Source organism: Uloborus diversus, chromosome 9, assembly GCF_026930045.1.
Source record: "Uloborus diversus isolate 005 chromosome 9, Udiv.v.3.1, whole genome shotgun sequence".
Taxonomy (NCBI): domain Eukaryota; kingdom Metazoa; phylum Arthropoda; class Arachnida; order Araneae; family Uloboridae; genus Uloborus; species Uloborus diversus.
The window spans coordinates 113,088,470-113,105,205 of NC_072739.1; the positions used below are offsets into that span (position 1 = coordinate 113,088,470).

The 16,736-nt window shown below is 31.4% G+C and overlaps 2 protein-coding genes across 2 annotated transcripts in view; one reads left to right on the forward strand and one right to left on the reverse strand.

Moving 5' to 3' along the window:
* Nucleotides 1–6,262, reverse strand: part of LOC129230445 (repetitive organellar protein-like) — a 56,969-nt gene extending 50,707 nt beyond the window's left edge. The window contains exons 1-4 of the mRNA XM_054864843.1: nucleotides 6,104–6,262; nucleotides 5,516–5,601; nucleotides 4,333–4,467; nucleotides 1,561–1,656 (exon numbers count right to left, since the gene is read on the reverse strand). Of these exons, the coding sequence (XP_054720818.1) occupies nucleotides 1,561–1,656; nucleotides 4,333–4,467; nucleotides 5,516–5,569 (285 nt within the window). The 5' untranslated portion in view covers nucleotides 5,570–5,601; nucleotides 6,104–6,262. The remainder of the gene's footprint in view (nucleotides 1–1,560; nucleotides 1,657–4,332; nucleotides 4,468–5,515; nucleotides 5,602–6,103) is intronic.
* Nucleotides 6,263–6,600: 338 nt separating this feature from the next.
* LOC129230113 (BLOC-1-related complex subunit 5-like) lies at nucleotides 6,601–16,341 on the forward strand. The gene is made up of 4 exons (XM_054864516.1): nucleotides 6,601–6,763; nucleotides 10,554–10,750; nucleotides 12,809–12,997; nucleotides 15,950–16,341. Exons 1-4 carry the CDS (start codon nucleotides 6,601–6,603, stop codon nucleotides 16,163–16,165), a joined length of 765 nt encoding a protein of 254 aa, XP_054720491.1. The 3' UTR covers nucleotides 16,166–16,341.
* The last annotated feature ends 395 nt before the right edge of the window (nucleotides 16,342–16,736 follow it).

Here is a 16,736-nt window from a genome sequence, read left to right on the forward strand (position 1 = left end):
ATGCCTATTGAAGTACAAACTGTTTTAAAAAATTTAGCTGGAAACTTCAACTATTGTGGCGCCTTGGTGCAGTTTAAAATGTTACCAAATTCGCAGTATCATTTTGGAATAATTTAATTAGAGGATACCGTATTTTCGGGAATTAGTGGTGCGGTGCATTCAAGAAGAAAAGTTTAAAAATTGCCAGTGTGGTGCATATAACGGGTTTGGCGAATATAGTGTCTTTTTTTTTCATTTTTCAAGTAAAAAAATGTTTAACGTTTTTAAAAACGTTGAAATTGCTGCCAATAGAAGGCACCATATCGTTTTGCTGGTACCACAACATACCGATTAACATAGAAAAAGTACAGTCACGTCTAAGTATGTAAGTATTTCAATATTTTTCTCTAAAATTGAAAAACGTTTTTTGATGTTTGCAATTTTCTCTATTTTGCTTCTGATTTCTACATAAATAAGAATTTTAATAACGATTATTATAAATGATTTCAATAATGATTAACTGATTTCAAGCACCCAAATAAACAGTAAAAATTACTTTTTAAATCAAGTCGGAGAAAAAAAATACATCAATATACACCTACGTGCCAAGAACATTGTCTGTTATTGTTCGAGATTTAATGTTGAACTACTTCATTTCAATGTCGGTTTATATATTTTGTGCTACTTGGGCCAGAGATTTTGACATTGGTGAGGCATTGAGGAAAAGGGTCTGCGTCCCTCATTATCATATTTACAGTACAAAGTATATAAAGTTGAGTCAATTAAAAATATTTCTTTGAATTTGCATTTCATTCCAGCTTTCTTTAATACTAATAGTGCTTTTAAGTTGATTAATGTTGGGTGCGGCGCTTTTGGCGGGTCCGAAAATACGGTAATCATTTCATATGGTAATTAAATAGTTAAGTTTGGCGATTGTTTGAAATTGTGCAAAAAAAAAAATTAATTAATGGAAGTTTTTGTGCTGTTTAAAGATTTGTCTTATTTAGGTGGAGGATTATTTTACATATTAGCAAAAGTTTTAAAGTTTTTTTTAATGGTGATATTTGGTTACATTGTGAGCCTGAGAAAAAATAATACATAGCCTTTGACATCAAAAACAGCGACAATTGAAAAAATAGACAAGGATCCTAGCCATTGAAATCCTTTTGCAAAAAGTACGGTGAGATTCCAGGTAAATTGGATAGTAAATTAGTGTTCAATCAATGCAAAGAACTAAAAGAGACATTAAATTGCGTTAAAGCTCCCATAAAGTGGAAAATAATCAACCAAAACATTTATTATTTGCCAATCTTGAGGAAAAAATATTCGTATAAGATTTGACTTGAGAAATGCCTTGAACAATCAGGCGAAAAGCCAAATGATATAGGCAATTCTAGCTATCGATAAGGAGTTGAAATTATACACTAAATAGCTGCTACAGAATTAAACTAGTTCTGATTGTTATTTCGGTACAGGAAACTTTATGACCAAACCCATGCATGTTCCTAAAGCAACCTGAAAAAAGTCAAGTGATACCATAACATGAAGATTTTTAAATCTTTGGAAGATAATATTTCTTACTTTTGCTGACTTTTCATTCTCTTTGAGTTGATTTGTTAAATGTGAAATCTTTGCCTTTGACTGCAATTTGAATTTCTGGAACTTATTAGCAATATCCTGCAAAATGAATAGTTCATTCTTGAATATAAGTACAAAATTATTTTTTCTGGTACTTGATAAAATGCATTATTATTAAAGTAAATAAGCAAAACTCTTACTTTCTCATAGCTTAAAGCAGCAGTTCCCAACCGGTGGTTCTCGAGCCCTGGGGGTTTGCGAGAGGTTTTCAGGGGGTTGGGGGAAAAATATGGTAATGGCAAAGTTTTAACATGCCTGTTTCTAATGAAGTTTCATGTTCAAGTGGTTTCAGGCAAATTTTGCTCCTTTTTTATTCATTTGTTTCTCGCACATTCGATACTCTAAACATGAAAATATTTTCATACTTCCTGACATATTTTACATTTAAATAGCTGACTCTGTCACTACAAAGTGCTGGTTTTAGCGCTTCCATTGACAATGATAGCTCTGAAGCCATGCTAATAAAGCTCTACTTATGCATACAATGTCCTCAGGTGAACAAATTTGAAAGCTTTCGTTTCGTCAGAAAATTTTGATCAAAAAGATTGATTAAACTTGAGGAAAACATTACATGGAGCATATACGAGCATCTAAAATATTTTGATGTTTAGTTTCTTTACGATTTGGGTCCGACGAAGAGCTATTGCTCTTCTCTTGCGTTAAGTCAAAAATGCATAGGAGTGAGATAACACTGCTGTTTGTTGCTATGATTTTCACACTACATTGACTACAATTACTTACTTTGAGCTTTACTGTCGAAAAAGTGAAGGAATGGCTAGCAATCCAACAATACCAGAGGTAGTATGAAAAATTAATTACTATAGAAAACTTTTGTGGGTGAAAGTTTGGCAGTGTGAGGTTTACACGGTAAAAAGAATCAAGGGAATTCAACCATGCAACATAATTTGCAGATATATGTAATAAAGAATTAGAGAAATTTGTGTAGAAAATGCTAAGGCTTCTTGCAGTAAGTGAACTTAAAAATGTCTTGTTAAAAATTACATATTGTGTAAAATTGGAGTAAATGCGTATATTGAAAATAGGAGCTTCTATTATTTTTCAATGTACACATTTTACTCTGCACTTATAGCATAATTACAAAAAAATTCTTCAGCAATCAGAGGACTAATGCATGCAGTATAATCTTTATCAAACAGCTATAGGCTCATAGTCCTTTTCAAGGAGACTTAAACCTAGAGATCTTTCTCATTTTACTGTAAGAAAAAAAGTTCATTTAGTTAATCTGCAAGTTCCTTGAAAGGGATTTTAAAGAACATTCTTTAATTAACTTCTGATTTAGTGATTAGAGATAAATTAACCCTAATGTCAGAACAATTTCAGCCAAACTTTGAGCCTCTTTGTTCTGCAAATGTCTCATTTTCAAAATTTTTTCAAAGTTGATTGAAGCTCAACACAGAATAATCAGTGTTTATTTTTTGGTGAATTGGTTTTGGATTCATTTTTTAGCGATAATTTCAGTTCGTAGCAATATTTGTAATTCTATAATTTGCAATTGTGTTTTCGTTATAAACTACGGAGCAGCATCAAATTTAAAAAAAAAATCTTCCAAATTTTATTGTCTATGCGAGGGAATGATCAAATATCATTTCATCAAATATCATTTCATACAAAACAATACAGCACTTTCCTTCAAATTTTAAATACCTGATGCAAACAAAAACAACAAAATTCTTTATATTTAAAAGTGCCAAGCTCTATATATTTAGTGTATTTTATAAGTGTCATAAAATAATGAATTTAAGGAATGCCATTTCCAATGTGAGTGCATGCATTTATTCTTTGAGTTGTTAAAAAGCCATCAAATATTTAACAGGGATAAAGTTATGCAGTGATATTTTTTTCATTAGATATTTTCTTCTTCAGTCAATAGATATGTCATCTTTTACATTTAATCATGTTAATGTTCTTAAAGCAGCACCCCTCATTTGAATAACCTATTGTAACAAAAACCAATATAATATACAAATGAAACCAAATTTATTGATCACATAGATTCACGAGAAAAGTGCTCACAAGAAGTTCTTTTGGGTCACCACTTTTTCAAAGTAGGTTACCTGGTGGCGAGTGGCAAATGTGAATTTTGACCTTTACTCCAGGGATGAGAGGTTTGATAAAAAATAAAAAGTAAAAAATGTGATTGTAATCAATTCACTTCAAAAAGAACTGTAGTGTCCCTTGCTCAAGAAGGTAATAATGGAAATTTATTCCACTCAAATAGCTTTATTTCAACAGTATCAACCAGGACGGGCAAAAACTCTTCAAGTCCCAATTAAAGTGAGTAATTGGAAATTGGATGTTAACCACTTGCTCTCGAAAAATGTTCCTTGTAAATCAATATGCTTTTGTGGCAAAATTGCCAAGGACATGTTGCACATGTCTACATGCACGCACCTGCTTCTATAACTGCTGCATTTAAAGTTCTATAACTATATATAATGCAAACAAAAATTTCTACAACATGCAGATTAATGGGCAGAAGATTTCATGCTTAAAGTATAACCAATCGTATAAAACACTAACTTGAATAGTGAAACATGAGAATAAATTGAAAGTAGCAAAATTACAACAAAATTTAAGTTGGCTAAAAGGCCAAAAATCAGTTGAAACTAAGTCTTTCAACACAGTATCTCAGTTCAAATGGTTGCATTGAAACATGTAAATAATAATTTCAAAGCTAAATAAATGAACATTTACCTGTAATTCCTTTTCCTTATCCTGAAAACGTTTCTCATTTTCTCGTAATAAGTCTTTGAGTTGTTTAACCATGAGTTGCTGCTGTTGAAGTTGCTCATGCTCCTCACTAGCAACATTTTCTTCCTCTGCACTTTCCTGTAGAAAATAGATAAGAATCAAGATTCAAAATATCATAATATTTTTGAAAAAAATTTACATTTTCATACATATCTGATATTTTTTATCAGTGCAAACTAAAATTGTTAAAGAATAACTGCATCCTCAAATCACTGTTGTTTATTTTCTCATACTTGTATTGTACTATATAGACTTAAATAAAATGTTTTCTTCATTACTTATCTCTAAATATACACTTTGTACATTTAAACACCTCAAATGAATTTTTTATACCAACGACAATACCATCTTTACGAAATATGATAACTTAATGCTTGAAAAATGAAAAAAATAACTAATTTTGATATTGACTAGTATATTGGATATTAATTATTACATATTTTTTCTACCTAAAAATCACAGAAAAACATCACAAAATATCATAAACATACCATGCAAAATCAAATAGTGAAAAAGTTATTAAAAATCATTTGTTATATTAGTATGATTGTTTATTGATTATTGAAATTTGTTCTTCGCATTATATTATTGATATATGTGTTATTACATTTTGTTATGCTGTATTACTTTATTCATTTTTGGTTACATATAACTTTCAATAGATTGAATAAAAATGATTCATACAAAGTCGCCTCAAAGCAACACTGCCGTGCTAAGCATAAAATTCATATCTACAGTTTTTGTCAACATTGAATTATAGTCACGAGGAGGTTCATTATAACATGTTTTACCTATATGCAATGTTTTATCGTTATTTAGATACATGGGAAAAATTTTAAAAATATTCTAAAAAAAGGAATCTGAATCGAATATATGGAGGTGTAAAAATTTAAATAGCAGTTTCTCAGATTAAGCTAAGCTGCAAATATGAGTTTTATGTTTATTAAACATATCAAACTATCATGATATTTTCAAAAGAAATATTGGATTTCTCTTGATATATATGATAAATATCAATAGTGATATAAATCGGAAACCCTGATAAAAACACACAATTATCTAAAAAAAATGTGAAGCTGTAGCAATTATAGTGAATTGGTCACAACAAACTGAAAAACAAACTCACAGTTTCTGCATCAGGAGCAGATAGACCAGCAGCTTGAGAAATCTTGTTCCACATTTTATTTCATTTGCACTTTTAAGACCATATATCTGAAAAAAGAAAAATATTTTAGCATAATTATCAACCAAGATTTCTAAAGGGAAGAAATTTAGGGTATTTGAAACTTAACACGGACCAAAAATATTTATTAGTTATAAGTATTATTATTGCCGTCAAATAGAGTTGTATTTAAAAGATTAGCTTACAACTCACAAAAAAAAAAAAACATTATGATAAAAATCTATCTTTTGTTCAAATGAAAGCTGTTAAATAAATAACTGATGAAACGTAGTGCGATTTTTGTCCAAATTAAAGTAATACATCATCGAGAATAATTTCAACATCTTTCATACCTATAAAACACAAATAAAGAGAAAATGACAAAAGTTAATCTGAAAAAAAAAACTAATTACCACAAGAAACAATTTTCCTAAGTTTCCATAAAAGTGTATATGTAAACCAAACAAAAGTAGACACTGAAAAATACTTTCCAATGCACAATTGTTTGGGTTGGAAAAAATTCCAATTAAAAAAAAAACAAAAAACAAATACCTAAAATGAATCAAAAATTGTTTCATTCATACAAGAAGACGTTGAGATGAATTTCCATCAAATTAAAATTATTGTTTTTGCGTTAACAAACAATAACAATAACATAAATTGACACGACACTGCTGAATCGGAATAACATTGGATCGTCGTTTGTTGATTATTTATACTTTGATGCTGCCATAATTTTACAATAAATAGTGACAAATAATGAGTGATTAGTAAAAATCATGCTCGAATAAAGTATTTCACCTAACATGAGTCCTTAAAAAACTAATTTTGGGCTAATATTATGGATGTTAACTTTATAATCTTTGATTTTAAATTCTTTCTTTCTCTACGTTTCTCTTTGCTGACTAATAAACTGTAACTGTAAGAATAAAAAAGAAGTAGTCTGCTCTGCCTGCTCGCTGTTCACTCGCTCTTCATTCGGAATCTCTCGCGTTTTCAATCTACTTCGTTGAGTTTGTATGCTATAATTTTGATATTTCTGCCCAAAAATGGGATCTGAGCAAAGTACTCAGTCTTCAAGATCCCATATTTTAAAATCTAGTAGCAAGATAAAGGAACACCAGCATCCAAGAAGCACCTCTCCGCGTCCATCAATAAGTTCTGATTCTGATATACCATACATTTCTTATACTGTCAACAGGCCGATTGGAGGTTAGTTTTTAAAAAAAGTTTCAATCATCTCATTAACAAATTTTTCTTTCAAAAATTAGACAGTAAAAACCGAAATCATTAATGGCCGGTTTTTTTTTTTTTTTTTTTGGATGGGGATATGTAAACATAGTAAAGAACTGTTCCTTTATACTTGAGTTTGTTAGCACTGAACTTCACAGCTTTCAGTAATAACAAATGAGCACAGTTCTTTTAATTGAGGTATAGTTTTGGTAGAAAAATTTCTTTGTTAATCACGCAAAAATAATCCAAAATAAGTTTGAACAAAGTCAATCATTTTGATTTTCTTACTTATTTTGGCATCACTAATATAATTTATTGTAATAATAATTCAATTTCTATTTGGTAATATTGAAGCATAACTAAAGATATTCTGTGCTGGACCTGATTGTACATTTAATATTAAAAAACTGACTTCCATTCTACTACACTGTCTGCAGTCAATTTGGTAAAAAACATCACTAAAACAGAAAGATCAACTCTGGTGCTAGAATTCCTTTCTGGAAATCTTGGCCCATTTCCTCTTCAATTCATATCACTTATGCTTAATGTTTGCTTGTTTAGTTAAATTTGTAGTTTTGCACAGATATAGTTAGTAGGCTAATTTTAGGTATGAACACATTTTAAACTGGAGTGCCCACAAAAATCAGTTCATGGCCAACTGTATCATTGAAAATTTTAGATGGGGTGTTTTAATGGGCCTTTTCCTCTTTTTTTTTTCGGTGGTAGGGGGGGGGGGGGATACTTCTGCAGGTTTGAAGAGGTGAGCATTTTTCTTGGGGTTAAAATTTGTCATGTAGACTCTTTATGTAGATTTTAAATTTTTGTTGCTTAATTAATATTCAGAACTCTAATAGTGTGAAACAGTTCAAAATCAGACAAAAATAATCCAAATTTTGTATCTGCTTAAAAAACATCAGTTATGCCTAGACCTGCCAGACGTCCCGGTTTGACCGGGACACTCCCATTTTTTACACAAAATTCCAGCGTACCGGCCGGTTTACTTCATGTCCTGGAAAATGATAAATTTGATTATAGGTGACCAAAAAAGTCTAAAAATATTCAACTGTGAGGGATTATTTAGGATAATTACTCTGTCATTTGTAACATGAAATTGAAAGGTTTTTATAACAATATGAAAACCAAAAGAGTTCTAGCCAATGAAATGTACATGTAAATAAATATTGTTCTTCTTTTTTTTTTCTTATTCAATGTGTTTAAACAATTTGAAAATATTAACATGTGTAAGAAATAAAATTTTTAAATTTATAGACTTAGATCATGTGTTATTACTCCTGGTTTTGATTCATATAATTTAGTAATCATTTATTCTTAGCAATGAGAATGGGGGGGTGGAGGGAGTTTCTCTTCCGGGGGGTGTTCCGGTTGAACATTTCAGAAATCAGGCAAACCTAGTTATGCCCCAACAGATAGCCAAAAAAAAAATAAAAGGCTGTGTAACACATTGTCAACAGATATGAACATTTAGTTTAATGTGTTCCATATGTTTCCTTCTATACTCTTAAGTTCCTTAGGTAAATTGCACAGTGTGATCTAAAAAACATAGAATAAAATAATTTATAGAAATAGATTTGTTTCTTCCTTTTCCCGAAACAAAACTGCAGTGAAAAGAATTTTTTACGATAAGATTTCAGCCATTCAGGCAGCTGTGGCAAAGGTGATAAAGAACATTCCCAAAACCAAATTTTAAAAGTCTGTTGAGAAATTTGTTGATTGTTCAAAACTTTATATTTTGAGTAAAATTTGAGTAATTGAGTCATATCCTGAGAACATATGACGGTTCTTTTTCTAAATTTGGATTAAAGAAGCATTAGAAAATTTTATATTTATTGATGCTAAAGTGATCACTTCTGAGGTTTAAAATTCTGAAAATATTGTAGTTTAAATTCAAGCTAAGGCAGATGAAAAAAATAGACAATAACGACAACTGTTAAGGATTTGGGTCTAACCTCAACATACTCAACATGGCTTTTGATGAGCAGGAAAAATTCAAACTGTTTCCAAGTGCAAATGAAGATTTTTTTTTTTTTTTTGATTTTGAGTTATCCTAGTAGAAAAAAACAAGTAAATAATTTTAACACATTAACCAACTTTTTTAATACTGTACTGAAAGAAAAAAAAAGCTAGTACAGTGCAGAACCTTTTATCTGGGAACCAAAAAACCGGCTACCTTTTGCCGATTTTCCCGCAATTTTTTAAAAATACGCATTTTTTGCAATTTTTGAAAAACTAAGCATTTTTTTTTAAATACCTAAAAGAAAATGAGCGGTTTCTTAATAAATACCATATTACTCATCTATAACTTGGGAAAATGTTTACAATAATGAACTTCAAAGGGTTGTCTTTTAACGCAGGGGAAAATTTCCAGAATATTTTCTTGAACTAAAAAGTACGCACGTAAGTCTGAAATTTTTGTGTTTTATTCTAACTGAAAACTAAAGAAATGAATTTTGTCACATTATAATGCAATATTTTATTGAATGGCCTTTAATTAAAACCGATTAGAGCGGAAGTGACGTCACAAAAGCGCATGAAACGCCGCGATTTTCAAATTTTCCGGATAGTTGATGGTGGAATCCAGAAATAGTTAAACGCAAGATTGTAATAAGGTTGCAGGAACTCATAAAGTAAATTTCAATTGGTATTAACTTAATGCAAAACCAATAGTTATCAATAATCGCTAACGCCAAACCTGTACAAAAAAGTGGAAAAAAAACGCATTCATGAATACAAATTCTCTCATACACTATAGTAGAAAAATTGCACATTTACGTTCAAAAACTTGTTTCTTGCCCTTCCCTTCATTCTCTTTCATTTTAAAACATCGAAAATTGGTGTTTTTCTTTCCTTTTCAAAATGAGTGTGAGGGTCTCAGGTCTTATTAACTAACTTGAGGTTTTTGGTGTTTAAATAATTCTCTCACTAGTAGTTTTTAATGTTTCGATATTGATAAGCATTTCTGAACTGTTTTCTTTTTATTTTAATACGTATTACTATTTATTATAGTAATTTAAGTTTTATAAACAATCGGCCAAAAGCTCTTTTTAGCGATCCAGAAAACCGGGAAATTCATATATCCCGGATAGCTATGGTCCCTAACTTCCCGGATAATTGGTTCTCTATTGTATCTACTTAAAAAAATTTTTGATTTTTTTCAAATTCTTTTCATGAACGCTCATTTATAACGAGAAAATATCGTGTTCCCTTTGTGCTCATTATAAACAAGTTAGACTGTATTATATAACTTAGAATAGGTAGTAAAAGATAAATTTTTGTAAATTCATATATTTTTCCTAATTCTTAAAAATACCCCATTGTCTGAATTTTCACGTAACCAAAGTAGACCAGTTCTGAATTTCAGATATATTGGATTTTTCCCGCATTTATTTATCTTTTAAAAAAGAAATGAATACTTTTTAAATAAATAATATTTTACTGTTTAACTAAAAATTATTCACAGTAAAAGTTACTTTAATTTGCTTTCCTTTTTTTTCCTTCTCTTTCTATCTTTTTAAAGCAAATGTACCTTATCAACTGTTCTTCAAAGTACTTAATAGCAATGCTTTTAGCAGAACTAAATATTTATGCTTGAAAAGGCTTTAGTTGTTGATATATTTTTTAACTTTACAATGCTTTAGTTACTGAAATTCTTCACATGAGTTGATATTCTTTGGAAGAATTGGTTTCAGCTTAAAAGCTGAAATTGAAATTTTTACAACTAAATAATAAAAAATATTTCCTTTTTATTTAGATTCTCCAAAACTTTCTTCAAAAAGTCCTGCTCACAGTTTACGTGCATCGGCTACCCCATCACCTAGGTCTTCTCCTAAGGCTCCAAGACCCAAGTCATATGCAGGATCTTCCTCGGGTCATGACATTGTTGTTGTCAAAGAAGGGTCCTCCAGCATGGAATCTTTAGAGACTGACGCAGAATTGATTCGATTGCAAGTAATTGAACAACAAATTTTTTTATTAATAATTCTGTAAAATAGCAGCGAAAAGCATGCATTAACTTTTTTCTGTTGTTCAAATTAAAGGTTTTTTTTTTTTTTAATTACAGTTGTACTCTGTTAAAACTGAAATGCCAAAAATCAACGAATTTCTTTGTATTACCCGTTATTTGTAAAACAACCGTGAATAAGTGACACTGTAAAAGAAATGAAAACAATCTTGCTTATATTTTTAAAAATATTACCTTCTATTAACTGTTATTGCTAATGCACACATTATAATCTAATTAGTAGCACATTCAAAAAAATAATAATAATAACGCATTAGTTAGAATTGAATGTTTATGAGAAAAATAAGAAACACATTGTAATCCACAATGGAAGATAGACCTGCATACTGAAATGTACACTGGTTAACGAGCGTATTGATTTTATTCTTTAGGATGTAAATGATTTCACATTTTCTTCTCAGCACACATTAGGCCATCTATAAACTTCAAGAGGGATAAATAATTTCTAAACAAGAAAATTTGTTTAATCAGGAACATTTTCAGTGAAGTGAAAATATTTTTTTTTGTCTTAGCCGAGATTTTCAATTTAATATACATATTATGCATGAATTTTTTTATGTAATTGAATACGAAACCAAACTTTAAAAGAAAAATGTTTGTTTTAACCGTAATTTTGAATTAAACACAATCGTATTAAAAGAGTTAAACTGTATTTATTGGTCGTCTTTTTTTTTTTTTTTTGAAGACTATGGTGAATAACTTTCTAACATTCAGAAAGCTTACTTTTGTCAATTTGTTACTAGTCAAGTACAGGCCAAAGGGCAGGGTTGGCAAGGACTCTTGTCTTTCCAGAATTCGGGGAATCTTTTGCATGCTGCATAATCATAGGACTTAAGATGCTGACAGTTTTCTGCATCTCAAATATCCACCTACTGGCCACTTGGACCACGGGTCAGAACCAGGGTTCAACGCCTTACCACCAAGCCATCCAGCTGATCTGAACCAAAATTTGGAAAAATAGGCTTGCACAGATTTTCAGTCTTGAATGTGTTTGGCGTATCATAAAATCTTGTTCACTAAGCAATAGAATGAATAACAGCACATTAAACTTTTAAAGGAAAGACAAGTAACATGCAACATTTTTAACTGATCATTGAGAAGACTAGACATGTGTTTTATGTTACTTGAATCGGGAGCGGATACAGAATAATAATATTTAAAGGGGCTCATGCTGAGGAGCTCTCCCCCCCCCCCTCTACAAATCAACCTATGGTTTTTGGTGCGGAAAATTTCTGAAACTGCTTAGGTGTCAATGAAAAGCACCAAATCCACCATTAGAAATACACCAAATAATGCAAAAACATTACTAACTAATTTCATAAGCAATGAAAAGAGGTAGTAGTTCAAATGTTCACTTTTAAAAAATTTTAATGACATTGAAAGACTGTTGCAATAATTTGCATTTTACTCATAAATTGCTTGAGCACAATGTGGATGTATAATAATAGTGTGGACAGTTTAGGGGGTCATTTCCCCAATGACCTTCCCCCTGTATCCCCCTCCCCCTCTGCTTCCTCGGCGATCCCTGTGGTGCAAGCCACATTAGGTACTAGGACCCTCAAAGAGTGATTAATCCACCCCTGGCTGTGGTGGCCTGATCGGTAAGGCATTGGACTTGTAACCGGAGGGTCCCGGGTTAGATCCTGGCTGGATCGAAGTCCACTGTCTTCATAAATGGTGACTAGGGGAGGTTAAATATACTTTTAGTCACAAAGTCTTCTAAGTGAAACAATAACTCTGGGTGTGCTGAACCAGGGATTGCTCGGCTTCTGGTCAGGATCAAAAATCATAGTTGTCTTCTGGGCTCCAATTACAGCTCTGATCCAACTGGTTAAACCACGAATAGTGATAGGTACAGGGGACCCTAGAGTGAAAAGTGTATCCACCCCTGACTCGAATCTAAATTTTAAGGTAATTAAATATTTGTTAAATTGTACATTTGTGTGAATCTCATTTTTAAAGTTATTCTTCATTTATAATTATAGAAAATCCCAACATTTCATCCTATAATGCGTGGTGCACTGAATATTCCTACTGTGCATGACCCAGAAGTCCTTGATAAATTGGATCATCAAGTCATTTTAAATTTGTGCCAAAGATACCAAGACCATCTCAAAATGTGTGCAGAGGTTGTTAGCACAGAACAAAATGCTCTTACTCAAAGAATAAGTGAAGTAAGTAAAAGCATTTTAGAATATTTTTAATTTGATTAATTGTTTACTTTTTGTACAATAGTGGGTTGTAAATTTTTTTACCATAGAAAAACCCTTTTCCTTTTTTTAATGACATTAATTTACCAGCTAGTTATTACTATTAAAGCCTGAAAAATATTCTAATTTATTGTATCTATATTTAGAATTCCTGAGTAGACTTATTGATTACTATGAGCTTGCAAATTTTTGCTTGTTTGTAGAGCTGTAAACTATTTATGCACACACTTCTGATGTTATTTCTTTATCTTAAAACTATTACTGATATAAAAGAAAATTTAAATAAGCAAGTCCCAAGAGGATGTACAGGTTTTTTCATCAAATTCAGAACTCCCCCTCCCAGTTCAGTTTTTATATTTTCCTAACCATTAAAAGTGCTAGATTTTTTATATTTTCCAGTGAAGTTCATTGATTATTAGAAACAAATGCTGCTGTGGGTAGGAAAACTTCAGTATCTACAAATAAGAGTTTGCAGCGACGATCTGTTAATTTCCCAAATATCTGTGTAGGAAATACCACCCACGTGGACCAATGAGATGAACCAATGGGAAGTTTCCAAATGCATTCCTTCCCATGGGTATGAACCCCTTACAGTCAGTTAAGGTTCAACCTTTGTTTAAGAAGGTTACATGCCATCTTTTTTGCATTTCACGCTTTTTCACATCCATCATTTCTTTATGTGTATCCTTAATTGTATGTTTCATGTATTCAAATGTTGAGTAAAAAATAGCTTGTGCTAGATAACTTCTTCAATAACCTTAATAAAAAGGTTGTTAATGGAAAAATTTGCATGCAGTGTTCTGTTTTTTCCTTTCAACTTTCTCTCTGAAGTTTTTCTGCAGTTTACAACTGTTAGAGTTTTACCAACTGGAATAATATTTTGGAAAAACTAGTGGAAGAACTGCTGAATGATTTGTCAATGCAAAGCATTAACTGATTAATATTGCTTATTGTAAGGAAATTATGATGAATTTGGTATATGTTGCAGCTACAAAGATGCATTAGTGATAGTGTTTGGTAATGTAATTTGAACCTGCAGTAGGCTCTTATTTATTCAATGTATTAAGCATTATTTCATAATGTAAAATCTGATATAAATGCTACATTATAAAATAATTTTTGGACAGTTTTTAATATTTATTGCAATATACCGCATAGTAAACAGATTTAAATTAAAAAGAAACAAACAAGGTTTAATTAAAGTGAACCTGTACGATGAAGGAACACTTTGATCACTTGTGCAGCCAAAATTATCCTTCTGGGACTGGGGGGGGGGGTGTTACAGCAGTCCATGATGTTGTATAAACGCCATACTGGGATCAGCAATTTGACGTAAAACTAAGTTTGTGAGGGGTTGAATTCCCCCGTCCCCCCAAAGATAACATTAAAACCCCTACCTTGATGAAAATCTGGACACAGGCTTGCAAGGGTTATTACAACTTTTTGAGATATTTGAAGAAATGTCTTCTTGATTGTCCACAAACAATAGTAAAATGTGGGAATATTTTACTTTCTTTTTGTGCTTTATTTACAGCGGCTCCCAAATAAGAAAGTTAATGCAATCAAACTGAAGGAAAAAAGATGACAAAAATGCAAAAACGAAAAATTGGCAAACGTCGCTGCTCACCTGACCAATGCAGAATGCCTCACAGTATTTTGAGAGAAATTATTTGATACTGTAAGCAAACAGGATATTGCATTCTTTTTCATTGAAGCAAAACTTTTTAGCTGCTAAAATGTTATATTCAAAACAATTTAGGACTTAAGCTAAACAAGAGAAAGAGAGTAACATCTAGTGTTGCAAATAAGCTGACAGAACCCTTTTTTGCTCTTCTCTTTCTGGAGATGTTGCATCCAAAATTGAGATTTTGTTCTCTACAATTATGGTTGAAAGTTTGAAAAATCTTCGTAATTGAGGCATAGGCTACTCGTACCTTTCAAAAGTAAAGGTGTCTTGATCCCTCATTTTTCAGAATTAAAAATTAATGATTGATTGAAAAAAGATTTTTGAAAGGGTGGGTTGATTTATTTCACGAACATAAAAGGCAAAATTTTCAAATGAATGTACTTTTCTCATCTTATTTCATGTGAATGGAACTTTAAAAGGGAAGGGCAACGTCTGCGGTGGTCATCCATCCCAAGTTTTGACACCATATTTTGCCTTTTGGAAGTTTATTAATCAGTCGTACAGGGTGTACAGAAAGTCCCTATCTGTTTTATAGAAGGGGTTAAAATAAAACCAAACTTCAATGGGATATTGTTGAAGGAATATTTTAATGTGTAACTCTAACATTTTCTTCCTCTAATTGCCACAAACATGGTCAAAACTAAGCTAATTTGATTCCAAATGAGCACCAGTGATGTCTCTGCACATCTCAAAATGGTTTGCTACTTCACGGAAAACATCTTCAAGCATTCAGGGAGTAATCTGTGTCACTGCTTGTGAGATGCGATTTCTGAAATCTCGCAAATTTTCAATTCTTCGGCGATACACGAGAGATTTGATGAGGCTCTAAGCGAAAAAATCCAGTGGTGTTAAATTTGGAGATCTTGGATGCTTGGATTGTTAAATTTGGAGATGAGTTTTACAAGCAGGATATGCATTTCTATATACATCATTATTCTGTATTTGCAATATAAAAGTTTTCCACTCATTAAATCACAAAAATAGATAGGGACTTTATGTATGCCTCGTACTAAAAGCCAGTAATGTAGCCAAATTTTATTTTTAAAAAAAAATCAGCTTCAAGGGCCACACCCCCTGAACCCCCACCCTTCCTTTGACCTTCCACTTTCTTTTGCGGCAGCCGCCTATGAATAGAGGGTTTTATAAAGAGTGGAGCAGTCATTTATTTATTTTCATTTTCTTACTATATTGTTATTGTTGTTTTAATCTGTAATTTTTTATTCAAATAGATTGATTCTGCAGTCTCAACCCTGACAAAGATGTTGACAGAGAGGCAGAAAAAGTTTGTCAAATATGCCGAGCAACTGGGAAAAGTTCAAGAGGTGTCTAGTAACCTTCGTAGGTGTGAATCTGGCTTGAAAGAAGTGATTAAAAGTTTGGACACGTTAAACAACATGCTGCCTCCTGAGGAAAGGCTTGAGCCATTTGTCATGGTTACTGGATAGGATTGGGACAGTGAATGCCATGAAGCATTCACTGCTTTTTTAGAACCCAATGAATCTTAATATAATTGATGCTTAATTATTATGAGTGGCATAAGAATTCCAATATTTTGTTTCTTAGTATTTATGTTACATTTGTGTTGAATATTCATTACTTGAAATCTACAATTGTAGTTCATTACCCATTTATTTTGCTCTGTAAGTCATAAAACTTTGTTTTGTGTATGAAATGTACTTAGGATATTCAATACAGGCAGAAAACAATTAAGTAAAGTTATCGCTGTTCTGAAAAACAAATGTCTTTCATTGCTTCCACAGCTGACAGAAGTTTATTTCAAATGTCCCAAAACTGATACAAAAGTTTATTTTTCTGCTTTATGATTATTTCATTTAAAAGTTAGGTTTTTCTTCCTCATAGCTGATTGAAAAATCGAGGGATATTTTATCTGATTCAAACTACATAAGAACTGGAAACATTGCTGTTACAAAATAGAATAATTTAAAGATTTATATATAAGGTTAAACACCAGTAGTGGCCATTGCTTGAGTAGTGGCCACTTCAAGGTTTATATTT